Here is a 27,311-nt window from a genome sequence, read left to right on the forward strand (position 1 = left end):
CTTTTCATTCAGCAGCTTTTACCTTTTACCTTGAAAGTAGAGGAAAATGTTTCAGCTGACACTTGCTTTTATGTTGCTGCTTTGATTTTCCAATGGAAATGGATCTATAATAGCACTAGTGACTTCTCTTGCTTCCTTTACAGTAGAAAGACCTTTTCAGTAACATGAGTTCTTGATAAAAGAAAAAGGACATAGTGCTCCTTATTTTGGGTCACTGCGTGTTCCTCTTTTTGCTCTAAATTTTCTCACAGGCTAGCTGAATTGCGTTTACTTGCCAATATGTTTTTGCAGCAAACAAAATGAATTTTCTTAGCCTTATATACCCTATCTTCCCTCTGACACACTGCTGTTCTTTTAGCAAAACAAAATTCTGCATGAGTGTAAATGAAGGCTCTTGCCAGTTGTATTTGTTGCTAAAAAACCTATTTTCAAACTCACTCACTCACTCACTCCATCCACTATGCCATATTCTTTATCCAACAAAAAGGATCATTCAATGCAGTTAATGTTTTGAATAATATAAATTCAAAACCAAGCCTCATTTCGGGATATGTTTTGAATGTGCTTTCGTAAAATGGTTGGACTTACCTAAAAAAATGTTTGCCATCTATGAAAATATTTGTCGTCTACTGAAAGACAAATCAAAAGCATACAGATATCAAGATATGTTGAATTAAATTATTTTCTTCTAACTGATGTGGAAAAAAAATGCCTGAAATACATCAAAGCTACCACTAAAATGGAATTCATTCTCATTTTAAAAGGATGCAAGTGAGAAGCATTCCAGTCTCTCAGGATTCTGAGTTACAGTTTGAACACTTTCATGTGAATACTGATTAGAATAACTTTTTGTCCTGTATTTGATCTTGAGAGCAAGTAATATAGATGCAATACTTGAACAGAATGTACTTGAGATTTTTCCTTAATTTTATGTTGTGTACAGCACTCATTATGCTCTTCTTTACAGTTCTCTATACAAGGACATTGCTTTTGTAGCATTTCTCCCGTGAATTGAAGATTTGTAGAATAATCTGGGATTCCTCAAAGACTGGGGAAAGAAAACAAAACAAAAAACCACACAAAAAAACCACACACACCAAAAAAAACCCACCAAAAAACCCACCACATTTCTTTTTACTGCATGGCCACCTCTCCTGGAAGGACATATTTTAATTTCCCTTGGCTTTGGAAAGTTTCAAACAAAAGATTTTAAATTTTCTGGATTAATTTTCTCAGCATTAGGCTGTCCTGGTAATTGCTGGTGTAGGAGTATACTATCACTAAGACAGCTGTAGAGCTGACTTAGATGGAGACCTCATTCCCTCAGGAAAGGTAGGACCTCCAGACATGTCCCAGTGCCCAGGACATGTTAGTAGTGAGCTCTGTATGTCTGACAAAACTGTTTGAGCCCTGCAGGGCTGTGAGGTTTCCCTGTGAAATAAAAGAAGAGGGCAGGCTCTAAGCATGTGGTCCTGGATTTCCCTGGGCTCTGTGCCTCACACATCTAAATTTATGGCACTTAATTATTTTAACCACTCAAATCCCTCATTAGAGCTACCTCATAATTCTACATCCAGAAGGACCCAGATAAGCTTGTTTCTAGGAAGGACTGCCAAAGATGATCTCACATCCTACAGCAGAAATGGCATCCAGCATTGCTGCAGCAGCCCTTTTATTAGAGGGCACAAATGAGCTGAGACATAGACTCCTAATTTATCACAGCATGAAAAGGGTCCTGATGTATTTCTCTTTACAGCTCAGCCGTCCTGACGCCAACTATTCACTGACCCTGGCTGCAGCAAGCTCCTGCTGTTGGTTTCCCTTGCAGCCTCTGGCTGCTGGTTATTTCCTGCTAAACTCTGACTACAGGTATTAGTTGGCAGACTCTGACTGCAGGCTTTTACCTGGCTAGACTATGTTTTCAGACTCAGACTGACCTTACAGCAGTGATTCTTCCTCCCCAAGGTCTTTCTTCTTCATGATTATCGAGGTTCTCTCTCCATGATTATCCTCCCACCTGCTAACCCCCTCCCTTTTATCACACTTATCACTTCATCAGAGGCGGGGCTGTATTGGGTAATTAACACAGCTGTTACTTATCAGGGTGAGGTCACCTGCATTCTCTTCTCCTACACAGTACAGTTAAAGAAGACCTTTCTTTGGAGTACAAAGAATAACGGTCATCAAACATCATAAAAAGGTATGTTACTTGAAGACAAGACATGGTGGGAAGCAGAGATGCTCAGTTCAGGGTTAAGTGAAAATTCTTGAGAGGAATAGGGTTTTTAACACTTGGGCATTGAAAGTGGGCAAAAATGGAGAGGTGCAGAAGGGAAGTTTAAAAAACCTTCATTAAATTCAGATGTAAGCAAACAGAAATTTATCTGATAGCACGAGAGAAAACTCATCGTGTGCAAGCTTGTTGCAAAAACCTCTTTTGCTATTAATATAGTACATCCAAGTAACAATAAGCTGTAGCTGGAGCAGCACAAATGTGTTTAAAAACTTTTTTCACTTAATATAAGCCAGCAAGGCTGGCTTATTTCAAGAAAAATACTTTATTTTGGAAGATACATTTTAACAACAGAAAATTCTTAGATTCCAAATACTGAGCCTGGGTGTTTTTTCTGTCTCCTAGAAGCATTCCCTTCACTCTAGCCCACTTTAAATACATTTCTTACTTTTCTAGCAAGAAAACTGCAGCTCTCAAATCCCTGGAGAGAAAGTAAGATTTTATTTTTGAACACACTTGTAGATGTGTCTGCATTATGTCTCATTATACTTCAGCACATTATTTAGCTTGGAAGATTGAGGCTGCTGCCATCCATGGACAGGAAAAATCTGTTTTCTATGTTATAACTGTTATTCTATGTATGTTTTTCTGTAAGTGTGGCTTGTCATTTGTAAAGGGATATATATTCCAAAGTTGTTGATGAACATGGGGCAAATGAACGATCACTCACAGCCACCCCTTTTAATTATAGGTTAATATGTATATGCCACATAACGAGCATATGGCAGTGTAAAAGATCAGAAGGATGTCTGCATTATTTAATGAAATGAGTTTTAGAATAAAGTCTTCAAGACCTTTTAAATCTCATAACATTCATTTATGAACTGATTTAAACGATTGATAGGAAGTGAGAAAATTATTTTTGAAGTGTACTAAATGCAGAAGATTTAATTTGGTCTTCTCAGCTAGTACAAATAAATATTCCTTCTTCAAGGAGAAAAATACAGTCAAATAATTGCTTCATACATATGTATGCTCTTCAAGAACAGCAGGGCTGTGTCCCTGCTATAGATACTGTCTCAGTAAACCAATAACCTTGGTCCTCCCAAGAAGAATGGCAGCACTATGGAGTGGAAGGTGAAAATCAGTATTGACATACTCAAGGTGGGAAGGAGCAGACTCAGGGAGTTAAATACATTGCTGTAGTACAAGCATGCTAAAGCTGTGCAATAAAATACCCAGAGCTTTGCTGTGCATTTGGCTGTTGCGCACAGATACACTCAAAAAAACCCCAAACCAAAAACAAACAAGCAAACAAACAAAACCTCAAATGCCCCACCCCCCCCAAAAAAAATTTAGCTCCCTTTTCCCCAAGACCCTACAGCATTATGAAACACGATATTGTGAAGTACTAGCAACTTCATGTACCTTAAATAAGATAATGCAGCCGCACATCATAAACTTACAGTTTATAGGGCAATTGTATACACTCAGCATAATTCACACAAAAGATTTTCCCAGAGAGGGACAGCATAATGTCTTAGAGACACAGAATTCTTCATTTGTGTGGGAAAACTGAAAATTCCGTGAAGGAAAAACAGAGAAATATGTTTGTGGTGTGTGTTGCCAGGGAAATGTTTGTTTTTAAAGAGGAGACAAATTACTGTGAGGGAAATACGAAGTAATGAAGGATCCAGAAAAAGCTTATTGTCTGGACCTATTGGTCTTCAAAATAAAAAGAAAAAGTGGAATAAAAGAATATAATAATATGAAATGGTATTATTTTTTAAATGTAGCTCCCACAGTTTGACCTGTAGGATTCAATATTGTTGCTACAAGCTTTAATAAATACTTTATCTTGAAGAAAATAATGAGAAGGTAGTGAAAGTTAGTGCTAAGGTCTGAAAGCACACTGTCAATTACATACATTTTCTCTGATTTCCCTGCCCACACTGTGTAGTTATGCCTCCCATTTACAAAAAAAAAATAGAAGCTATGACACTTACTCAAATAGCTGTGCCTATAAGATGGGGAAAACATTTCAGAAATTTCTTTAAAATGCATGTTAAAACACAAGACAAGCAGCCTTACTTTATTTTATTGGCTGTTCAGTATTAATGTGTACCTCTGAAAATGGAACATTAAGCTCAATACTGAAGTGAGAGGAAGGCTGGCTACAGGAAACACTTTGAAACACTCCGGTGGACTTGGAGGGGCTTCAGCAGACTCTAAGCATTTCCAAGACCTTTAATTCCTGGAGTTTGTGACTCAACAGTAACAGGGGTGGAAGGCCATGTGTTTTGGATGACAGGTCATCCTTGAGGTGGGGATGTGTCTGGGGATGGTGTTTGGCTGGACTTTGGAAGGGCAGTAATTGTTGTGTGCCAATCAGAATGTTGTTGAGCAGGGGCGGATTTTTTCTGCCGAAGTGCTCACATGCAGATGTTTGCACCCCACACTTGGAGCAGTGAGTGCCCTGCCAGACATTGGGGAAGGCAGGATTTATGGAGAACCACACAGGGTCTTGACAAGGGGTTCTTTCTCTGTTGAAAGTTCTGATCATGTTTACAAACTTCATTTGAGCTCTCCACATCTGCCTGCAGATAGATTCGGCAGATGCAGTGATCTGCTCAGCAGAATTAGCCTTGTGTGCTCCTGCTGGCCTGAGCAGGGCTGAGGACGAGGCACAGGTCACAGCTGCTGGTGTCACTGCAGCAGTTTCTGCCAGCCCTTCCTGTACTCTCCGAGATTATAATGCCTGAGAGTTCGGATATAATTGGGAAATTTATGGCCATAAAGGAGATGTTGAACATAATTGAATGTAGAAAATAATCCATAAATCTGCATCATATGTGTGCTCATTGCATTTGTTAAGCTGATTTCACTGTTGCCTGCTACCCCAAACACTTTTTCCACTTTATCCCTGGTTTCAAGGTATTATCCTACAATGCTAGTTCAAATGGTAAATTCATTGCAGGAGTGTCTGACTTACCTTAATGAGTGGATATAGCATTTATCATGATAGGACTCAACACTTAGAGCAGACTTGGAGCATTCTCTCATTGCTAATTAAAACACAACGAAATTGCCTCAATACCTTTGCACGGAGGCTGGAGAATATTATAGTCACTACAAAACTGTGGGGAAAATTCCTAATTAAATTGTATAGTACTCTTCCAAGAGGGATTTTTCAAGTACAAAATTACAACTGTGGGAAAATTCCAGGGCTGTATAATAGCACACATCAAAAAAATGGATAGTAGGAAAAAAAAATTCTCAAGAGCACTAGTTCCAACATAGTTTTGTCCATGAAAAGTGTCTGTGGCTAAATCTAATTCCATTTAAAGGGCACTGGTTTACAAAACTGTATTCTTGGGCATACATTTTAGGACTTGCATTTTATGATTGTTCTCAGTTGTGCTTTTCTTAACAGATATAGAAAGTTACAGTAGTTTTTATATGCTTGCTTTATTATTTATAATGGGCTTGAAGAAACCCACAAACATCAAATAGCAAAGCTCTCTGCCCTATATTATAATTTTGATTATTTGGAAGGACTCATGAGGACAGTCGGGCAATTTTGAAAAAAATGGTTTAATTGATTAAATACATTGCTCCTTTCCAAATAAAAAGGACAAATAAAGGGAGTTTGTGACTCTGAGCCAATTTCATTGATGTATAGAGCATAGCTAATATCAGTCATTATTGAGGTCTTGATTGTAGTGTGTGTTTTCTCACAAACATGATTATAGGAAGCCCATTTGCATTGCTAAATGAAGGCTAAAAAAACCAAAACATTTTCCCTGCCGGCCAGAGCATAGCTGATTCAATCACTAAAATACAAATAAACAGAAGTAACTACTCTGATGAAAGCTGAGATGATGAAGCACAATGTGCATAAGAAATTAGTAATTTAGCTACTAGTATGGTTTCCAGAAGAAGAACCACAAAACTGCTCTTTAAAAATCACACCAATCTATCATGGAAGTTTCTGTGTGGCAACAGAAGGCTCTCTGAAGCTTTGCACTATCTCTCATTCAAAATTTATCGCAGGGTGTGTTGCTAGTGTGTGCTAAGGGGACTGAACTGCAATGGATGTGTAAGAAAAAGTAATTCCTGCTTTGCCCAGCAAGACTGATGACTTCAGCTGCTGCAGGGACGATGAGTGGTTGTCCCTTTTGCTGCATTAGAAGGCAGAGTCTGAGCAGCCCAGCACTGCTGACAGGGGGACCCTTCCTTCCTTTGCTTCGTAATCAGAGTCTTCATAGATGAACTCCTTTTTCATAGATGAAATCTGCATCCAATAGAAATGATGGAGATTTCTTGCAGGGCAGTGGTTTGTTCCAGGTCTCCTCCTGGGGCAGGTGCTAGAGCACTGAGGCTACCACTGCTCTGCCAGTTTAATAAGCCGTGAGCCTACTAAACCTGTAGCTTTTAAAATTAATCTGCTTTGAATATCTCCTTGTTTTCCAGCTCCCACCAAAACTGTAACTGTACCTGTCCAAAACCTCTAAGCTTCTCCTGTGCTGGCAGCCACGCTTTTCACAGTAGAAGTATTGACATACATAACCATGTGGAAAGCAGAAAAATGCCTCCGGCCTGATCCAGCCAACTTCAGCTTCTCAGTACACCCCATTACACCAATATTTAGGTTTAGTTTAAACAGTCAGAAATAAGTTTGAAATTGTGATCACATGTTCCTGAAAATAGAAAACATCTAAATGACTGCAATGCATGGATCAGTGCCATCTATTATTTCCTTTTTAATGTACTTAGCTGTCATTTGAAATAATATGCCAAGACCTACAACCAACCCTCCAATTCCCCCAGATCTACAGGAAAATCTTCTGGAAATATTACATTAATCGTTTTTGTCAAAGCTAGAGATGAAAGGAGCCATTTGTACTTTATGACAGGTGGTAATGAAACATTTACAGTACTGTGCCAATATTTAATACACAACCTAGAAGGAGCAAACTGAACAGAAGGTAAATCTGGCAGAGTTTAACGTGGAGTGATACTGTAGGAATGTGCATGTGATCAGAATTGCCACACCACAGAGCAAGAGGCATTGCAATAAACTGTGGTAGCAGCAAACTGCTTTTCCAGCTGTGTTAGACCTCTTTCTTTCTTCCCTGGAACAGAAATGAGAAAAATATTTTTATCCTTTAAATGACTTAGAGAAATCAGATGAGACTTGAGACAAAAGATCACTGTCCGCTTTTGCAAGATAATAAAGCTGTATAGAATAAATAAGTGACAAGGAGTTCCTTCTGGTTTTATGACTGCCCTGCTTTCTTTTTGTCCTCCATCTCTCTGGGTATATTGTAAAAACCTTCTGTGTCTTATCTAGGGCTTCCCTGTTTTCATTTCTGCTGGAACAAAAGACAAGAGTATGTTTGTGTATTTTCTTGTCACTCTAAAACTGCTTCAGAACTCAAGGATAAAACTGTTTAATGTCTCTCACTCCCATTGAACAGATCAGAAATGATCCCATTTTTTCATAAGGATTAGACTGCAACTCGACAAATTATTGGTGTCATCACAAACTAGATTCATCTGACTAAATGTCAGTGCACAATGTGCATGTCCACATCTGAGCTGTGTGCACTGATGTTGTACTCCATGGAGGCAGAGCTATGGGGAGAACCATCTGCTAAAACAGACAATCAAGACAGGGAAAGTGCACCACATCCTAAAAGCATTTTTTTTCCCTTTTTCATCTCTATTTTTGAGCCTGGATTCGGCTAATTTTTTTTTTTTTTTTTTTTTTTTTTTTTTTTTTTTTTTTTTTTTTTAAATGTCTAAAGTAGGAGAGATGAGTCTCAACCAAGCATTTCTCAAGTATGCTCCTGGGTTTGTGACTTTTTCTTGTTGTATGTGTTCTCTCCCCACAAATCATATTCTGTTAAAAATAATCCCTCTTTGGTTTTTTCTGCACAATTATCAGAGCTTCCCATGGCAAGACAGATCCTTACAGCTACGTTGGTTGAAAGGGAAGATGAAATAAGAATGCAGGTGTTCCAGAGACCTGGAGGTCTATCCCCAGAAGCACTCAGGGCCATGTTGGATAGGGCTCTGAGCAACCTGATCTAGTTGAAGGTGAAGGGGAATTGGACTAGATGACCTTTAAATGTCTCTTCCAACCCCAACCATTCAATGATTCTTTGATTCAATATTGGGTCTCCGTGGTATAGCTGAGGGCATTCACTGATCTGTGTAATAAGTTGACACAGATAATTATATGCAGCATAAGGTACAGCTTGCAGTCAGTGGAAGTGCCATGGACTACGGATAAAGCTGATTGGAACTATGATTTCATTTTTCTGCAAGCAGCATAATTTGAGAAATGATCGTGTGGCAACAAGCGTGAAATTAAAGTGTCTGAGTGAGCTTGCATTCATGCACAATTCTCTGTCAAATATATTCAAGTAGATGAATTTATTGAATAACCAGACTCCTCTCAAAATCAGTTTAGAAAAGCACTGGCAAAGACATCCAGCAACAGATAGATCAGAATGCAAATATTTGGTAGAATCCTGCAGATATTTAAATTCTGTCTGCAGTAAACTCCTCCAATTTTTAATGCAGTCACTGATAATCTTGCACTATGTAGATGTTTCATTCTACCCACTTCTCGTGCTATAAACCCAGACTTCTTGGGGGCTGTGTGTGCTTTAGCTGGTAGTGCGGCTGGACAGGAGAAGCCCTGCTGACCTGACATCCACATGAGGCACATTTGGGGAAGTTTCATCTCAGATTTTCTCTCCCTTGTTCCTCTGGTCTACAGGCTCAAGGCTGGGCAGATGGCAATAAGTGCTGTCTTGGAATACATCTTCTTGTATTCAAAATATATAATATATAATGTATAATTCAAAATGCATCTGGTTTTGTTGCTAAAATATGTACCAAAATGTGATAGGGTTGTAAGGTTGGGACATTTACTTCAAAAATGTCTTCCCAGCCTCGGTTAAGGTGCTAGCACGGTGGCATCCTATGTGGTTGATGTACAAAACCACCCAGAAGAATTCTTCTTGCCCAAAATAACTGTAATCACAGGACAAGAATCAAATGTGCAATTGCCTTTTCTCCCCATGTTTATCCAGTTGGAAAAATTACATGGAAAATCTCAATGAATTACTGGTTCTCCTTATAAACATTCCTTGTTTCTAGTCTATATCATCTGATACATCATGGATCCTGCAAATATTTATTTATTATATTTACTGAGTAACTTTAATTTCTGTAGGATTACTCAAATGAATAAAAGATTTTCTTTCAGATCCAGATCAAGGTCCAAAGTCCCCATGCATTTTGACTGGAACAGAACAATAACTGTTTTCAGAAATAATGTAAAATCTTATCTACTTTGGTCTTTCCCAAGGGAAATGGGTATCAAGAAAAAAGAAAAAAAGAAAAAAAGAAAAAAAAAAAAAAAGTATGGATGGGAAATAGTTTATTCTGGGCAATTAAATCTGTCCTCCTATGACCAGAAGAATTTTACTCCTTTGCTTGATCCTGTGGTTATTTCAGTCTATGACCAAATGAATCAAGTAGACCAACGTCATTCTCATGACAGACATAAAATCTTTACCTTTGTCCATTTGTAAACTCTCTGCTGTTGATGATATGGAACAGCATATCATTTCATGGAGTGATAAAAATCTGTATTTGTGAAAAAGTTGTGACCAAAATTACATATAACATGAAAGAAAATTTACAATAGATTCAATTACAAAGAACTTTTGTTTTGTAAAAGATAGAATGGAAGCAATGCAATAAAAATAGATTATTTCAAATAAAATGTTTTTCACTTCCAAAAACCTAATCTATTTGTTCTAAAAAGTTGAAATGAAATTTGCTTACCAGTGGTAACCCTTTGAGACAAAAACACAATTGGACAGAATAAACATGCATTTATTATCAAAATGTGGATGTACAAGTTGTAAAATACCATAAATATTTGGAATTTTGGCTGCTGTTTAAAATGAAAGGACTTCATGTCAGCAATATTTTGACTAAAGTAGGTTTCTTCTATTCAAGACAGTTTCATCCAGAATAGATCCATGAAAACAGAGACATATGTAACTTCTTAATATTTTATAACACCTAGCTATGGATCTGAGCAAATTCTTAATGTTTTTAGCTCTCCTTACTAGGCTGCTTTTCAACTCTGGCTCGGTCAGCCTATAGTTACAAATAAAAAGGTCTTTCTTTGCCATGGTTACCATACATAACTAATGTGTTTGATCCTGCATCCACTAAAGTCACAAGCAAAACTTTGACTTGGCCAGGGTCACACCTTTTACTACAAAGCAGAACACATGATGCTAAAGAACAATGTGAATACACTCACACTGCAACTTTTTCAACGAGTTTCAATGGTATTTAAATGAAATTAGTTGGTGTTTGGCCCATTTGATACTACATTAATGTATTTACATCATGTACATCTGTTATAAACTCAACAGCAGGTGCTTAGAAACAGCTGTGTCCAGCAGTTTCACAAAATTTCAAAATGGACCATTTTAATTAACAGAGAGATTGGGGGTAATGTTAAAGCCTTCAAGATAAAGCTGACCCCAGTACATTGTCTTTTGCAAATATCCAGGAATGTGTCAATCTTTGAGAGGCTGCCTAATGAATTGTTTCAAGTTTTCTTCCAGGATTTTGAAAACAAAATTCACCCTTGCTTAAAAAACTCTATTTTGCTGCTGATGGTAATTTTTCCAGTGGCAGAGTCAAGAGGAGAGCAGGCTTGTATGTGGAAAATCTCAGCCAGTGTGCTGTGTGGGTTTGTCCTTGGCCAGGGATCCTGCTTCTGGAGGGGTGAGGTGCAGAAGAAGGAGTGTGCAGAGAGGACCTTCCCTTGTCCTGCTGGCGCGGGTGTGCGGGGCCATGGCTCACTAACTGCTGCAGCCTCTGGTGCAGCCGTGTCCCAGCAAATTGTTGTTCCGCCCGTCCTGGAGCTTCTCGTGGCTCTGAAGAGATGCTCTGCTGTCAATGCTGGAAGTCTGTCCACTTTGATCCTGCTGTCTTCTTAATCTGCCAGAGGTTAAAAACATTGAAAGAGCTGTCATGTGCAGGTAGCTGTATCGCAAGGACAGCTGCCTCCTGCCCTGTGGATAGCCACGTACGCCTGGGTATAAAACTGGTTCCTGCACCATTTCACCTGCTTGAGCTCTATAGCTGCCATTTCCTCTAAACACTGATGATTGATTCCTCCTAAATATGTGCAATTAGGTCTTGGACAAATCCTGCTCTCTTTAAAGCCTATCATAAAGAGCCAGCAAAGGAACCTGCTTTCCCTGGCTTCAGCACCTCTGCTCAGACTGTAACTTGGTAAAATCTCCAGGTAGCTGGAGGCTGATGAGAGCTGCTGGCTGGGCATGCAACAGCTGCTCCCCTCTGTTGTCCTACAAAATTATCAGTAACCTTCACCAGTAAAAGAGAAAAAAAAAATTAAATGAAAATATTTTCATTATTCCTCTTATAATTTCGTGTTACCAAAGCCTCATGAGTGGTTTCAAGGAACAACAGCAACAAACCCCTATGCTTATAGACTGAAAAGTTATCTTCTTTTGACATAATTTTCTAGAGAACAGCAACAGCTCTGGAGGAACCTGCAGTCCCCACCAACCATGTAATCAAAGAGCTTCTCAGCATTTCTGCTCAACAGCAATCTCTGTGATTTTACTGTGATTCTTGTCATATATCTTCCTCCAAACACTGTGCAAATATTTTCAGGAAAGATGTAAAGATTCATTGGGAAGCTGTGTGGTGGGAACCATTTTACTTTTTGAAATATGAGCAGCTACTATTTTGAAGGATTTTTTTCTCTGACTTTCTTTTCTCAAAATGGGAAATAGTATTCCTGAAAAAGGCACCAAGACTAGGCACCAAAGACACTATGGAAGAGCTCTTTGATACAGCAATTATAAAAGGTATATATGCTATATTCCAAGAAACCCCCAACTCTGCAAGTAATATAGAATTCCTAGAAAATAATCATTAATGGAAAAGCATGCAAAAATCAAATTTAAAGGGTCAATTTCAAAGACTTAAACACTTCCAGATGTTGTAAACAGTATGGAGACACTATATTGAGCACTCAGAAGAGAATGTGACGAACATGAAAATACTGTTATTAAACAGATGAATAGAGGAGACTATTAAAGCAAAAAATATGGGAACACTGTGTAAAAGGGCAGACACATTAAATGAAAAGCTGTAAGACAGACTGAAAACAACTAATTGGAGGAACAAATTGCCCAAAGCCTCTTTGGTGAATTTTTTTCAAACACACCAGAAATTCAGTGGATACCATTGAGTCTATAGGTCAATGTATGAGCGAATTATTAGAGGATAACACGGAAAATATGAGTCCCCAGCTGAAAAGCCAATGAATTATCGTCACCAATGTTCATGACAAATTAGCTTAGGAAGATTTCTTTCCTTATGAGAAATTTGTCCATCGTCTCCAGTTAAAACATCAGTGAAATGGCTTTAGAACCATTCACATCTAAATTAATGTTAACAATGGATTTTTACCCAAGGACTCTAAGAAAATTATAATTTCTACACAGCTGAATGGAGAATGTAACTTACTCTTCAAACAGTCTTGGCATCATGGAAGACAGTAGATGTGATGGCTTTGGTTGTTTGTTGGTTTGGGGTGTTTTTTTGTTTGCTTGTTGGTTTGAGTTTTTTTAACAAGATCTTCAAAAAAGGTCCAAGAGACTACCCAGAGAGCAGTAGAGTTCCACTAGAGACTTGAAACATCTCAGGATCTGAGCTACTGGTACAAGGCTAATGTATTTGTAGGCATTGAGAGAAAAGACTGCAGTGCTTGGAAACTCATGTTGCAAAGTGTGGGTGGCGAACCTTGCAAACTGCTAAATAGTGGGATGAGAAAAATTTTGTCTCTATAGATATTTGTGGCATCGTTGCATTGGTCTAAGACACGCAAATTCTTTCTCCCTGGAATTGTATATTTCCTTTGTTTGGAAAATCCTGGAAAAGAAGGCATTTACTGCACTGCTCAATTTAAAAGGAAAATAAGAATTCTTTCAATAACAGCATGAAGCAAGAAAACACCAATTTTTATTTTTTTGTTGTTTTGTTTTTTAGAACCTCTCAAACTGGCACAAAGGCTGCATGCATGTAAGGAGGACAGTGGAAAAAGGATAAAAATAAAGCCCAACCTGAGTTCAAAAGATGCCTGTGGCCAGCCTCAATTTTTTCACTCTCTACAGAGGTGGTTAAGAATGTTGATTTATTTCCATTATTTTCTTTTATCCAGTTCCTACTTCCCAGGTCTGCTATTGAAACAGAATATGGGGATTTGGAAGTGCTGAAGAAATACATTGTTTTAGCAGTGCTTCACTGTATTTATTCCCTTTTCAGACATTTTTGTTTTCTGTATCTATATTCACTATGCATATTTCAAACTATCAAAGTAAGCAATAGGTTATTAACCTGATGATAAGGTAAAGAAATTAACTGTTATTTAATGCTTTAATAATTTATCAATCACTTTATTCAGTTATTATAATTACAGTAAGGGTTTCACTCTAGGGGTTTAGTTATGTGGGCATCCAAAACCTGCTTATCAGTGTACTCTTGGGGCTGAAAAACTGGACTAAGAACCAGGAGATGCTGATTCTCTTTCCACTTCTGTCACCCTTTGGACAAATCGCAGCACTTTTCTATGTCTCAGCTTCTCTCATCAGGTGTCAAGGCAGCTGCTGTCAATAATGATGGAAGCTGAGACCTTTGTGCCTCTAAGTACTGCTCTGTGTCTCACAGGCCTGAGCGAAACAGGGAATTACAGTCTGGTGACTGTGATAACTAGAAAAAAGGTGGCATGTATAATCAATCAAAATGTAATTACACTGCATGTATAATTATACATGTATGCATTATTGAATATATAAAAATACAAAAGTAAAGAGAACACACTGGCTAAAAGCTAGCATGGAAAATAAAAAATTGAACAAAAAAAAGACTGCAAAAACTATGGCAGAATAGAATGAAAATCACAAACATTTAATGAAAGCCAGTAGCAAACTTGGTACCGCCGGGGAATTGTTTACAGCTCAGCTTTGTTCTCTAGAAGAAGAAGAATATTGAAGTTTGTCTTTTGGCTACGTAGTAAGATAAGTTCAATGTCAAAGAATGAAAAGTTGCTGATTCAACATAACTGTCAGAATTGCTAAGATTTTTCTCCTCCCAAAGCACTGCAGTTTCAGAAAAAATAAAATAAGGCAATTGGTTTGTATTTATCTCTAGCTCAAAACTGCAGACTCAGGTCAAGACATAAAGAAATGTGTGTGCATAGTCTCTTCAGTTAAAATATTGGACAGTTAGAGGGGTGAAATTTCTCTCTTTTTGGTGGATTCTTGATTCTTTGATGTCAAACCCAGAGCTCTTTTCTGTCAGATGTTCTCGGCTTTTAAAAAATGTGAGTACCTTGACATGTTTCCTATAATCATGGCAAAATAAATGCAGTCTGGGCCATTCTGTTCAAAAATGACACTAGTGTGATAAATCATTTGTAGGAAGCCACTCTCCAGTGAATTACTTATCTTGCCTTTAAGCTGATGCAGCTACAGGCTGTGACAACTTTATAAAGGCCCAGGAAGAATGGATGGATTGATGGAGACTTTGTGGTGGATCTGAAGCAGGTACTTGTTTCTGTGCTGCATGCTGTTGGCTAAGAATAAATAATAAAATGGCCAGCTACGGATGAAAGACTGAACAAGTGGTTCTAGTGGATATAGTCATATGGAACAAAAAAGCCTGCAGGGAAAAGAGGATGAAAATGAGTTTGAACAGTGTCTGTTACATTTTTTCCATGACAGTTCTGTACAAATACATAAGTGGCTTCAGAGGCAATTATTCTGGGAACTAAGAGTGGTTCTGCAGAACCAACAAAGAGTTTTCCTTCCCTTCACCATTGATCCATGCAATATTGATAGTGTGTGACACTGAGCATTGCACAGACTCCTCTCCAGCAACGAGGAAGGAGGAGGCTGTACCAGCCGCTACAGGAATGCATCAAGAACAGTGACAGAACCTCCAGTCAAATCTTGGGTTTGTCAGTATTTCTGGTAAAGAGAAAGAGCCTGTATGAGCCATGAATTGGTTTTTAAGGTTCTTATTTTCTCAGGACTCAAATATTATAGTAGCCTTCCTGCAGCATTGATTTCTGATGCTGGATCTCGAATCTGATATTGGTCAGCAGAAGGGAATTCAGAGGAAGGGGAAAAATTCCAGATCCAAACCCACTATAGCAGTACGGAGCACTGGCTTCAGGCTTTGCAAAATGTAGTTGTTGCATTTGTGGGAGCTGTTACACTGCCTCTCACTCCTGGCTGTTTGCTCCATGCGTGGTATCACCTTTGTACAGCTGATGCATTCCTCAGTGGGTCTTGCCAGGCTGTCAGGGTGAAACTGAAGCCTCAGAAATGTGAGGAGTTGTTTCAAACTGTGGGCCTGCTCTCAGCAGCCATGAGAGGATGAAAGAGACCTTCTGACAAAAGAGACATCAAGCCAGGCAGAGCTGCCCCTCCCCTGAGACTCCCACACTCAACACATCCTAAAGGAAAGACTTTTTGTTAAGAAAAATCTACAAGTGAGTTTACCAAGGTTGCAAATCAAGTGTCCTGAGTGTGGAGGAAACAGAACAGAGTGGGCAGTGGGCTTGCTTTGCCGTTTCTAGATTTAGCATTTTACCTTGGTTTCTTGATATTTCACTTTGCTGGAGAAAACAGATGCTTTTGCTTTTGGTCTGGGGAAAAGAATTTTAGAAACTAGTTTTATTGTAGGAAAAAAAGTCTGTTAATGAAAACTTTTACATCCCTTGGATTAAGTCCTGAGGAATAGATAAATCAGTGAAATATTTATCCCAGTTATTCTTCACAAGGGATGGGGACTGAGATCAGAACAGATGAGGCATGTCTATGTTGGCTTTTCGAACTTCATGAATCCTGGAGGACAGTCCAGGAAAATAGTCAGAAACCCATTTCAGCTCTATGATTTGGCAGCTACACAGAAGTAATGCTGATGGCTTGTGCAGATGGCCTTGCTATAAAGCTAATTCTGAACATGTCAGAATCAGAGGAAAAAAAATGACTGCTCTGTCATGAGGAATGACTGTGCTCAGGAAGGAACTATTTCATATATGTCTCTGACCATGTCATGGGTTTTGTCTACTGGGCCACAGATACAAAAGTCACAAGGGAATTTTAAAAAAAGCAGTATGCATCCTAATGTGCAAATCCTCTACTTTTCGAATTAGTTGGCAAATAACATAGCACTAGAAACTTTTCATTCTCAATAGAAAAGATCTAGCAATGACATTTTGTGAAGGACTTAAAAGAAGCTGGAAAAGGACAGAGATAGGTGTTATTTTTTATATCCCAGACATAGAAAATAGAAACCTGGAAGTTATGCCGTATACCTAAAATTGCTGGATATTAACATGATGAAAATCTTTCATTCAAATAATTTTTACAGGGTGGTATAGTTCTGTAGAGGGACTCCATAAAGTAAGAAAATCTCGACAGTAGCAATCTCTCACAGGGATCCTGTCAGAGCTGGGGACACCCAGCGTGTGCAGCCAAGAGGGGACAGAACTGTTAAGATAGCCAAGGATGGAGTGAGAGATATCTTGGCACACACTTCTTTTCAAAAATAATGGGCTGTATCATGTGCTTCTCACACTCCACTTTGAAAACTCCAGCCATTATTTTTCTGCCATCATTTTATTAATCAAGTGCAGGCAATGATTGTGGAAATACTGCAAACGGAGCAGGACTTCTGGGGCAATAATCAGCTTGGCTTGTCATCTGCTTTCCTCTGTCAGGAATAAGAATTGACTTTGATATACTTTGATACGCATTCACTTAATAATTTTTGACCTGCATGTTTTGTGGTTTCTCTTATAAATTGTTCCTTGCTGTGTTCTATTTTTGTGAAAATGGAAGAAGCTAGCAGTGTTTTATGATTGCAAATGACTGTCACTCTTTCTCTTGTATCTCCCTTTTTCTCCTCACAAGTTTTCTTCTGCCAGGTTTTCATTCAGCTATATTTTTTAGTGAAAAGGTGAAATAAGGAAGGAAGAAGTGAGCAAGGGATCACAATCAAGTTATTTTTTAACTGAATAAGCATATTGGGAAGAGTATTTTTACTTTTCAAAACAAAATAGCCAGAAAATTTATCATAAAGGACTGAAAATTCTTAATTTGCTTTGTTTTTTTAAAAGTTGACAAAAAGAGCCCACGAGTTGATAAAAAATCCAAACAATTTGCTTAATTTATACTTTCATTCATAAAGAAGAAAATAGTAACTTTGGTCAGTGTAAATCTTAAGGAACAGAATCAAGTTTGTCCAAATATGATGAAATTCCCATTTGAAAAGATGTGCTCAAATTTCATTACATATAGCAGAAATAATTGTTAATCCTGCTTAAGTTACTTGGTAACCTGAACATCTGACAAATTATTCACCTACTGCCTATTCCCCAGTGGTACCCAGGAGGGTTTTCATGACAGGCAGCAGATCGAGCACTGCATGGGAATGTAATTCCCGTAATTTAGACATCGGCTCCATTCGCTCCCAAGGTAGGGATCGATGCCAGGGAGTTGAGTGAGTGGCACAGACTGCCTCTCATCCTCATGGCTCATGTCTAATCTGCAAACCAGAGCTGTTGTATTCCAGCTGCTTGTTGGGCAGACTTTGGTCTATGATAACCCCTGAAACATGAAGGGATTTGCTTCAAAGAATGATTTTGGCCTGGGAAAAATTATGCCAGGGACCACGTTAACAGTGGAGCAATATGGAAGATTGCCTGTATGCTGCCTTTGAGAAAGAGGTAGAAAACAGCAGTGAAGGTGGAAAATGCAGGATAAGAAAATGAAGGAGTAGAAATGGAGGAAGGAGAGTTAAACACCTCAAAAATGAGGAAAGATTCAAAAGAATCCCAGCCACGGAAATCTAATTAATTAAACTAAGTAATTACATAGTTAATTAAAACTATTTCAAAAGACAAAAGAGCTGTATATAGCTAATGTATTTTTTGGTTTGTTTATTAAAAATCCCTCTTTTTATCTAGCTGAGGAGCAGAAAGCAAGGGAGAGTTAATAGTGGGTTTTTCTTTTCTTCACTCTCTGCACAGAGTGATCTCAGAAGTCTTTTCAGGAAAACAGAAATCGCTAAAAAGTGTATGAATTTTCAAACATTTCTGAGTAAATAAGGAAGGCACAATCTTGCTCTGTGCCAGAGGAAGCTTGGGGCAGATGAGGGCAGAATCAAGGAACTGAGGAAGCAGAGACAACACTCATAACTCAGCAACATCAGAACTAAATCACGCAGCTCCAAAGGGAAAATCAGTCTGTAAACTTAGATAATTTCCCCTTGATCTGGAGTTTGTGTAGCAACCAACGTATGCAGAGCAGCTTTAAATGGAACACAATCCTCCCCAGTGTCTGTGTTATAGCAGGTGTGCGTTTTGTGAAACCTGGGTCCAAGCAGTACCTCCACCTAACCACTAGCCAAGAGTGGATGTCGTGAATCTTTGGTACCTCCCTGATAATGTTTACAGCTTTGGCTTCCTTGCTCTTGGCCTGTTGCTCCCAAGACTATGGACATACACTCAAATGCACCTGGCCCACAAGTGATGTTTTGTGCTGCATGAGATGCCCTTAATTACCTGACACAGTGGGGGTGGTCAGACCACAGAGCACCTGTGCCTGCAGAACTGACATTTAGAAATTATCTGAGCACACAAATGTGGGATGGATTTTATGCCACCTAAATGTAGACAACTGAAAGATTAGTTCAGGCTCTTTCTGCAGGGTAAATAGTCACCATCCTAGATTAATTTCTTCAAGTCTGAGTTATCTAATATATGTGTCACAGATCAATCTCGGGAGATACAAATCTCTCCTCACTGAGTACTAAAGGAACTTAAACTAAAGAAATTATTTTTTAGATATATTACTTTAAAGGGATACAGGCTTGCAGGCTTGTTAAACCTCTAGAAAAACATATATGCCTTCCCTCTTTGAGAAACATCCTGTTTAGTGGCTCTACAAGCTCACCACAGACTGCACTGTTTAGCAGAGCCAATTTACTTCTGGATTAGAGGTAATTTGCACCCACACAGTTCAGGTGTGTAGAAATTGAATGGTCCCATCAGCCTGTAACACAGCATGTGGTGATAAACTCTGCCAAGAGCTGGGTAATGAAATCCCCAATGAGAACAGGGGTGGCATTGCCTGTTCATCCATGCAGACGTGCCTGTAGTATATTCAGGCTTTGGCTCTGCCAGCAGTGGCTTTTCTGCATGGCTTGGTCTAGATCTTGAAAAATACTTTGTCATCTAATTCCTATCTATTTCAGATTTATCTGAAAAACCTTGTGTATAGCCTGTAGGGTTGTACAGCTGCTCTGTGTCTTAGCACTATTTAACTCAGTCTGTCTTTGACCCCAAACATGCTCTTTTGGTACCAACAGCTTTGATAGGAACAGTCAAAATCTCAAGTCTGTTTTCCTAATACAGTGTGATGTATGTGTTTTGATAGCTCAGTAGACTACCAAATAATTAGTCAAATAACTATATTTTAACTCCATTTAAATTTAAATTAATGATTTTCAGATGAAAAGTTATGCTTTATTACAGCTGAATGTGAAAAGTAAAATTTTGGGGGCAGCATACACATGTAGCGCATATGCTTTCTTTTACACTGACCCTCATTGCATTTACTCCCACCCTTTCCAAAAATCCTCGGGCAAATATTCTTAGAGTTTGGATAATTGATTCAGGTTGATGGTTCCTGCTGAGTAATTACACTCAGTAAAAGTCTGTGAATATAATTTTCTATCAACCAGCAATTTATAATCAAACCCAGTGGGCTCAGGTTCACATACAGCGTGAGTGACATGTGAAATACTGGTATGCAGAAGGAAAGTGTAAAATTGTACTGAGTGCTATAGTATGCTGACCTACACTGTTTTGAGATCTGAGGTTTATCCTGGGATTTGATAAAGCAAAATAAGTAAAGGCATGAAGTAAATAAATGAAGACTTCAAGTGATATGCAGTTATTTAACAAAATGTGACTCAATCAACTGATTAACACTAATATTGAAGCCAGGTTTAGGTGAGTAAAATAGGTGTCTCTTAGAAGTGGCTTATTGTCTGTTCAAGACCAGGTGCATCCTGACCAATGCCTGTCTTGTTCAGCAACATTTTAAAATGTGAACAAACTTATCTAGTCTTAAATGTTTGCAGATTCACATCTACAAGGAACAGGAAAGCAGCCGTGAAGTTTCCCAATAATGTACTATGTTTTAGACCTTTTGGGATGACAGGGGAAAAAAAAAATCTAGTTGGCCAAAATCCAATTTTAAGACTATAGAGACTTATCCACAAATAAGGATATATCTCAGCAGTGTGGGCCAACCATCATTTTCAAAAAAGACATTAATTTCCTAGCCTGCCTTTGGTGTGTGTCCTGCAGGATGTAGGCTCACTCTCTTGTTCAGCTACCTGCAGACGGTTAGATCACATGGATGTCGAGCTCTGTAGCTGTTCATGAAGAAATGCAGTCTGTGTGAGGAAAGTCACATTGGAGCAGGGGAAGAGTGTGAGGAGGAAGCAGCAGCAGAGACAGCATGTAGTAAACTGACTGCATTCCCTATTCCTATGTGTCCCTTTCACGGAGGAGGTAGAGGTTTTCAGAGTGAAGTTCAGCCCAGGAAGAAGGGAAGGCTGGAGGGAAGATGGGTTTAAGATTTGGGGTTTATTTCTTACTGTCCTGGTGTCTTGGTTTGCAATATGTAACCAAAAATATGTATTCTATTTTCCATCTGTTGAAACTGGTTGGGGAAATGTTTTCTTTATCTCTAGTATAACCCATTCCTCATAACTCTGGGGGGTGGAGGAGGGTGCCTTCTGTTAATGGGCCAGCTGTTAAAACCAGATGGAGCACTGTTCCACAGCCCATCCTCCCTCCAGGGGGATATCTTCTGTTAATGGGCCATTAAGGCTCACACAATGATTGATACAATTACATAATCTCATTTTGAGATGCTCTACCCTGTGTGGGAGAAGCCAACCATTCCTATCTAGATAAAAACTGAGAGTCAGAAACAAAAAGGTAGTCTGTTTTCCACTGGATTTCCCAGAGGAAGACCAGACCCATCTCACCACCACTGGACCCTTTCTACAGAATCATCTTGACTCCAAAAGAACCACATCCGTTACTCCAGGAGGATTTATTTGGACTGCTTCCAACACCCTAACCAACAGGGCTTCAGGTTGTATTTCTGACTCTGTCAGGGTTTCTAGGATTTTTGTTTGCTTGCTTTCTTTTTTTATTATTATTATACATTTGTATTTTTAATATTCCTAGTAAAAAAATGTTATTCCTATTCCTGTATCTTTGCCTGAAAGCCCCTAATAATTGCAAAATTATAATAATTTGTAGGGAGGTTACCTTCTCCATTCCAAGGGGAGGTCCATCTTTCCCTGGCAGACACCTGTCTTTCCAAACCAAGACACCTGGTCTTTTAGTTATTGGAAATAAATTAAATTAACCTTCCCCAAGCTGAGCCTGTTTTGTCCATGACAGTAACTGGTGAGTAATCTCTCTCTCCCTGTCCTTTGCTCAGCCCATGAGCCTTTTGTTGTATCTTCTTTCCCCTGCCCAGTTGAGGAGGGCCCTGATAGAGTGACTTTGGTGGGCACCTGGCAACCAGACACAGTCAACACACCACTAAAATCAGACTGGCTAATTATTTGACCTAACAGTAAACATTCTCAAGCTGGCACATGAATCTGGGAGTAGGCAGGTTCAGCCCTACCCTTCTCACAGCACCAGACTTCCAGGAATTAAACACTGTGAGTTGCCAGGAAACAACCACAGCCTGCACTCACCTCTCTGCAAGCTCATCACTCTCCACCTATCCCTTGTGCAAGATTTCTCTGCCCCAGACCAAAACTTAGCTCTACAAGAAGTCTGATCAACTGTGCAGCTCTTTCATTCCCTGTAGGGCGGAACCCCGCAAAAGGAGACTGAGCCATACTTGTGATTGCACAGCATAATTTGCAGCCTTCAGTTAATTACCAAACCTCCCTGCACAATGTGTGGGAAAGGTGGTGCCTAACACAGGGATCCCCAGAAACCACTTTCCTGTACACCATAGGTTAGTCAAGGAGGTGCACCCACAACAGGAGCACATATTAAGCCCCAAGTGGGACTCAGGAAAATTACCTCCACGTGGGAGGTCTTTCTGGAAGATGGGAGGTATGTCCTGGAACACAGCAGTGGACAGTCTGAATCTTACTTAAATCTCTTAAGAGAGAGTAACTGACCTAATTCCTATTTCCAAAAGTGTGTGTGTGTGTATATATATATATGTATACACACAGATACATGCTTGCATAAATGCAATATATGTGTGCTTGTATATATGTATGTTTTACTGTTCAACCCTTGTGCTATGGTGAAGACTATATGAAAATGGAAACCTTGTAAGTTGTGGGAAGCCATAAATGCACATACCCAGCAATTCCACAACACAGAGATTCCCCTCTCTCATAGTGGCCCCTTTCAGACACTAGCGCATACTGTCAAAGAATAAGCTGAATGGAGACAAATGTCTGCTGTGGCGTATTCCTCTCACTTCTGACATTTCTAGGTTTTCTGAACCACTGACTGCATCAGAGGCCACACATCTCAAGGACCTTGATGGATTTTTTTTTCCCATTAATTTTTCTAATCCTCTTCTGAATCTTTTTGTATGTTTAACAGCCAAATCACCACTAAGCAACTTGCTGCATTTCACAAAAAACCATGGCTTGTTTTCTTATGAACCTGCAGCCTGATAACTTTGTGACCTTGGGTTACCACAAAGAGTGAATAATCATTGCTTAGTCATCTTCTCAATAAGTTTCAGGACACATTATTTATCCTGTTTCTGTCTTTTCAGTTGCCATTGCTCTGAGTTTAAATTAGTTCAAAAGTCTGTTAAACACTTCTACATGACCCATGTCACCCTTGGTCAATCCTGTTTTTCTTGAAACCTTTCTAAATACATTTTAACCTTTTTTGAGATAAGGAAGCAGAGCTGTACACGGAATGGAAGAGGCAGGTGTATGTATATGAACATACATTTATCTTCAGCTGTTTTTTACAGGAACATATCAATACATTTTAGTCTTCCACTAAGCATTGTGCTCTCCACAGAGTCTTTTCAAACTCTCTCCTTCATAACTGAAGCTAATTTTGAGTCTGTTATCCTAAAGGTAAAATTTAGATTTTCTTCTTCTGATTGTATTTGGATTTATCAGTACTGATTTTGAGCAGTCACTTTCTTACCCTGCAACTCAGAACCATGGCTATCACTATCTACTGCAGCTCTATGCAGTCAGATTTAGTTGTGACTACTCCGGAATCCTAAGTGGACTTTGTGACCTCACCATTCACCTTCCTTTCCACCTCATCTATGAATGTATTCAACAGATACACAGACATCAGAGTGACTGGCAGTAACAACGTTATCTCATTACTGGCTTGTGTCTGCATTTCTTCAGCAACTGCCCACAGATTGCTTAAAACAGGACAAGGAGTTCACTCTGCATGACACATTCTTAGTTTATGGAGACTCATAATGAGTGAAAATTTATGTTAGTGTGGGGCATAAAGGATGATAAAGGTAATTACCTCATGGAGGTAATTCCCTATGGCAATGGAAGAGTCATGACCTATTATGCAGCCTTTATCACAAGTATGATTTGTCCCATGTAACCTGCTTAAAAAAATAAATTATTTGGTACTCAGAATTACACAGTTGCACTTCCCCTCCAAAGTCTGAGATGTACAAATGAAGACTCCTCTTTCCTCTGCCTGCGAATTAACTTCTAATTAGTTTTTATGAGTTTTATTTGTATTTTGTGTGAATGGAAACTAATTTCTGGCCTCCAGTGCTGAGGATCTGCATCTGTTATCCAGATCCTTCCAGGACCACATTTCAATGTGGAGAATGTGCTGATATATGCATCCCCATGCAACTTTTATTCCCAAAGTTGGATGAAGTGTAGCCATTATAATATCATTACTTGTTTGAAAAAACTTTGACCATTTTTCCTGGAAGAGTTTTAAACTGAGGTTCCAGTACTCTTTGTGGTTTGTTTTTTTTTCCCCTCCATGAAACTGTGCGGGGAACACACCGTTGAAACAATGGCATTTGTATGGCCATTCCTTCTCCAAAAAAGTGAATTTGAAGGTATACCTATAGCAAAATTACCAGTTTGGACCTGCTGTACTCAAACTTCGGGGTGGCTTGGCTCACTAAGAAGACAGTGACATTTGGATTGGTAATTCTAAACCAGCAATAATGAGCAGGAATCAGAGGCAGAAGTGAAAGGGCTTGTGTGTGCAAGCAATAGTTATTACTGCCCAAAAGCAAACCAGGTTCAATCACATTCAGAAAAGCATCTTTCCAATTGCAAGAGCAATCTTCAAAAGCAGACATATTCATTATAAAGAAGAAAGGTTCAATGAAGAGCAGTGCAACCACTAGAAATGCTCAGAAGGAAATGGATTTGAACTGAATTAAGGTCAGCAGAAGGGGCAAGCAAAGGACTGCAGTCGCATCCAAAAAACCATTCCAATATTAGAGGGATTATGATAAATATCTCCAGAGACACTGACATAAAATCCGCATTAAGAAAAATACTTTCAATGGAGTACACTGCAAATCATTATGAATATTCAAATTCAATAAAACTAAAATGAAAGAGAATACTCAGGGACTTTGGATTTGAATTTGAAAAGACAATTAAAAGGAAAGAAAAAGAACTAAAATGAGAGAGATAATAAATTTGATTTTATTAAAAAATGCAGAGAATATTAAGTAAGATTTTCAACCTACGATATAGAAAAAATCAGACAACAGGGTTTTAAGCATCTTAATATGCTAAGATATGCTCCCCCAAGTTTTGGTGTTTATTCTGGGAACAGAGAGCTGTCTGTTCACCTCAAGATGTTCAGGATCATTTATAAGAGAACTAGATATGCTCAAATGGTAGGAATGATGGCAGGAAAAGATAGAGTAATGTCTTCAATTTGCCACAGAATTTTTAGTGTACTAGCATTGGACAAATATTGAGAAGAGGAATAAGGTGTACTAGTAGTTTAGGGCAGAGAAAAGTCTGTTCAGATCAGTGGGGACAAGAGAGCTGAATATCATAACAATGCTATTTCAGCATATTAGTATTTAGTAAAAAAACCCACCAAATTCAAAATCACTAGTAATATTTTAAAAGTTTTTGCTGGAATTATTAAAAATATTACTGGAATTTAAAAAAATATTAAATTAAAAAGGACATTTTCCTAATCTGTTCATTGCATTTGTTGAAATAGTTTTGCAGAATTCTAATCCACTTTCATGTACATTGGATGTATGAAATACATATTTTACTCAGTAAAATGTGGATGTTTGATTTTGTTTTCTTTAACAGGCTGATAATTTTGGTTAAGTCATTTCAGGTTTTATATATTCATAAAGAGATGTAGTTGTGAAGATCTGTTTTGTAATAACAGCACAAAAAGAGCAAAATAATCTGCACTCAGCTTTTTAATAGAGCTACAAGCAAACAGTGTGGCTTTATCTGTACAATCTCCTCCACCACCAACACACACACAAAATTAAAAAAGGAAAACTTGAAAATGCAGCCTACAGCCTCTAAATGATATCAAATTCTTGAAAAATTGCTGGCAAGTCTATGGGAATATAGATACCGCAAAATGTTTGGTGCTGCATTTCTGGATATAATAAAATATCTATATACAGAAATGGAATTAAAACAAAAAATTATTTTGCCATGAAAAGAAGCTAAACAGATCCCTGAAACTTACTTCAGGTAATATTTTCAAGTTAATCAGTGTGTGGACCATTTGTATATTAGAGTTTATTTAGTTTACGGGTTCAAAACTAAGAGACTACACTGACACGTTTAAGAATAGAAAACAAACCCTGCAAAAGGATTTTCCTATGTAATTTTATTTTGGATCAGGGCAGTGTGTGCCCCTCTGTTGAAGGTACTGGAAGATAATGTTACCGTGAACAGACGCCATTGCCCCATGTTGTATCAAAAGACACACACACATACACACACACACACACACACACACACACATACATGTAGCTCACATCCACTGAAATATTCAACAGAAGATGCCCTCTGATCAGGATTGTGTAAGGAATACAAATCTAACTTTTTTACCCACTGCTGACTATCATTAACTTCATGTCTTTGTCCATGAAGCCCTTGCTTAAAACATTCTTCCAAATACCAGTTTATTCTTCCAAATACTTCAATACAGAAAGCAATAGAATAAAAAAAAAAAAAGTGCACATTCTGTCTTTGTCGTCATTAACTGAAACTTTTAACATACTTCAGTCTTTTCCACTATGTTTAAATTCTTTTTAGCATAGTGAGCATTTTCTCTACCTGCTCCTGCTCCTCTTGCCTGTAATCTGAGTTTCTGATAGTCTCCTGAGCTTCTTGAGGGGAAAGCAAGCATGACACATTGCAAGATTTGCAGTGTCTGTTGCAGGATGAAAGACACACAGTGGAAAAGAGGCACAGCATACCAGCAAGGCATTCAAAGAGATAAGATTTTATTTTTCGTAGGAGATATTTTACAAGTATTGGATTACAAGATGTTAGAGAACTGGGATGGTTAACACCAAAAAATTAACTACATATTAATACCTGATTTTATGTTGCTCAGTTAGAAGCATCTGGGTTTTTTTTTCTTTGATTCCTTGTAATTTGGGCAGTCTCATTTTTTCCCTTGAAAGACATGCTATTTTTTTTCCACCCTTTATTAGGTTTTATGTAGTGTTCTGCCACACTGAAGTAAACTGAGCAAAAGACTCAAGAGACAATAAAGGGTTGATTTTTTCTGCTGTATAGAACACAGATAGTTTCAACAGTTACTCTGTAGAGGAATATGGAAGAATATCAAAACCTCTGGCTGCATTAATCTGAGACTGGTTAA

At 38.5% G+C, this 27,311-nt stretch overlaps 1 protein-coding gene across 5 annotated transcripts in view; it reads right to left on the minus strand.

Moving 5' to 3' along the window:
• Positions 1–10,100: 10,100 nt before the first annotated feature.
• Positions 10,101–27,311, minus strand: part of STK32B (serine/threonine kinase 32B) — a 178,374-nt gene continuing 161,163 nt past the window's right edge. For 4 of the 5 annotated variants that reach the window (XM_040064468.2, XM_040064465.2, XM_040064463.2 and 1 more), the window contains exon 12: positions 10,103–11,278. In XM_040064468.2, coding sequence (XP_039920402.1) covers positions 11,140–11,278 — 139 coding nt within the window. In that variant the 3' untranslated portion in view covers positions 10,103–11,139. Of the gene's footprint in view, positions 11,279–27,311 lie in introns of all 5 variants that reach the window. The other variant, XM_040064467.2, reaches the window with a different exon arrangement.

Source organism: Hirundo rustica, chromosome 5, assembly GCF_015227805.2.
Source record: "Hirundo rustica isolate bHirRus1 chromosome 5, bHirRus1.pri.v3, whole genome shotgun sequence".
Taxonomy (NCBI): domain Eukaryota; kingdom Metazoa; phylum Chordata; class Aves; order Passeriformes; family Hirundinidae; genus Hirundo; species Hirundo rustica.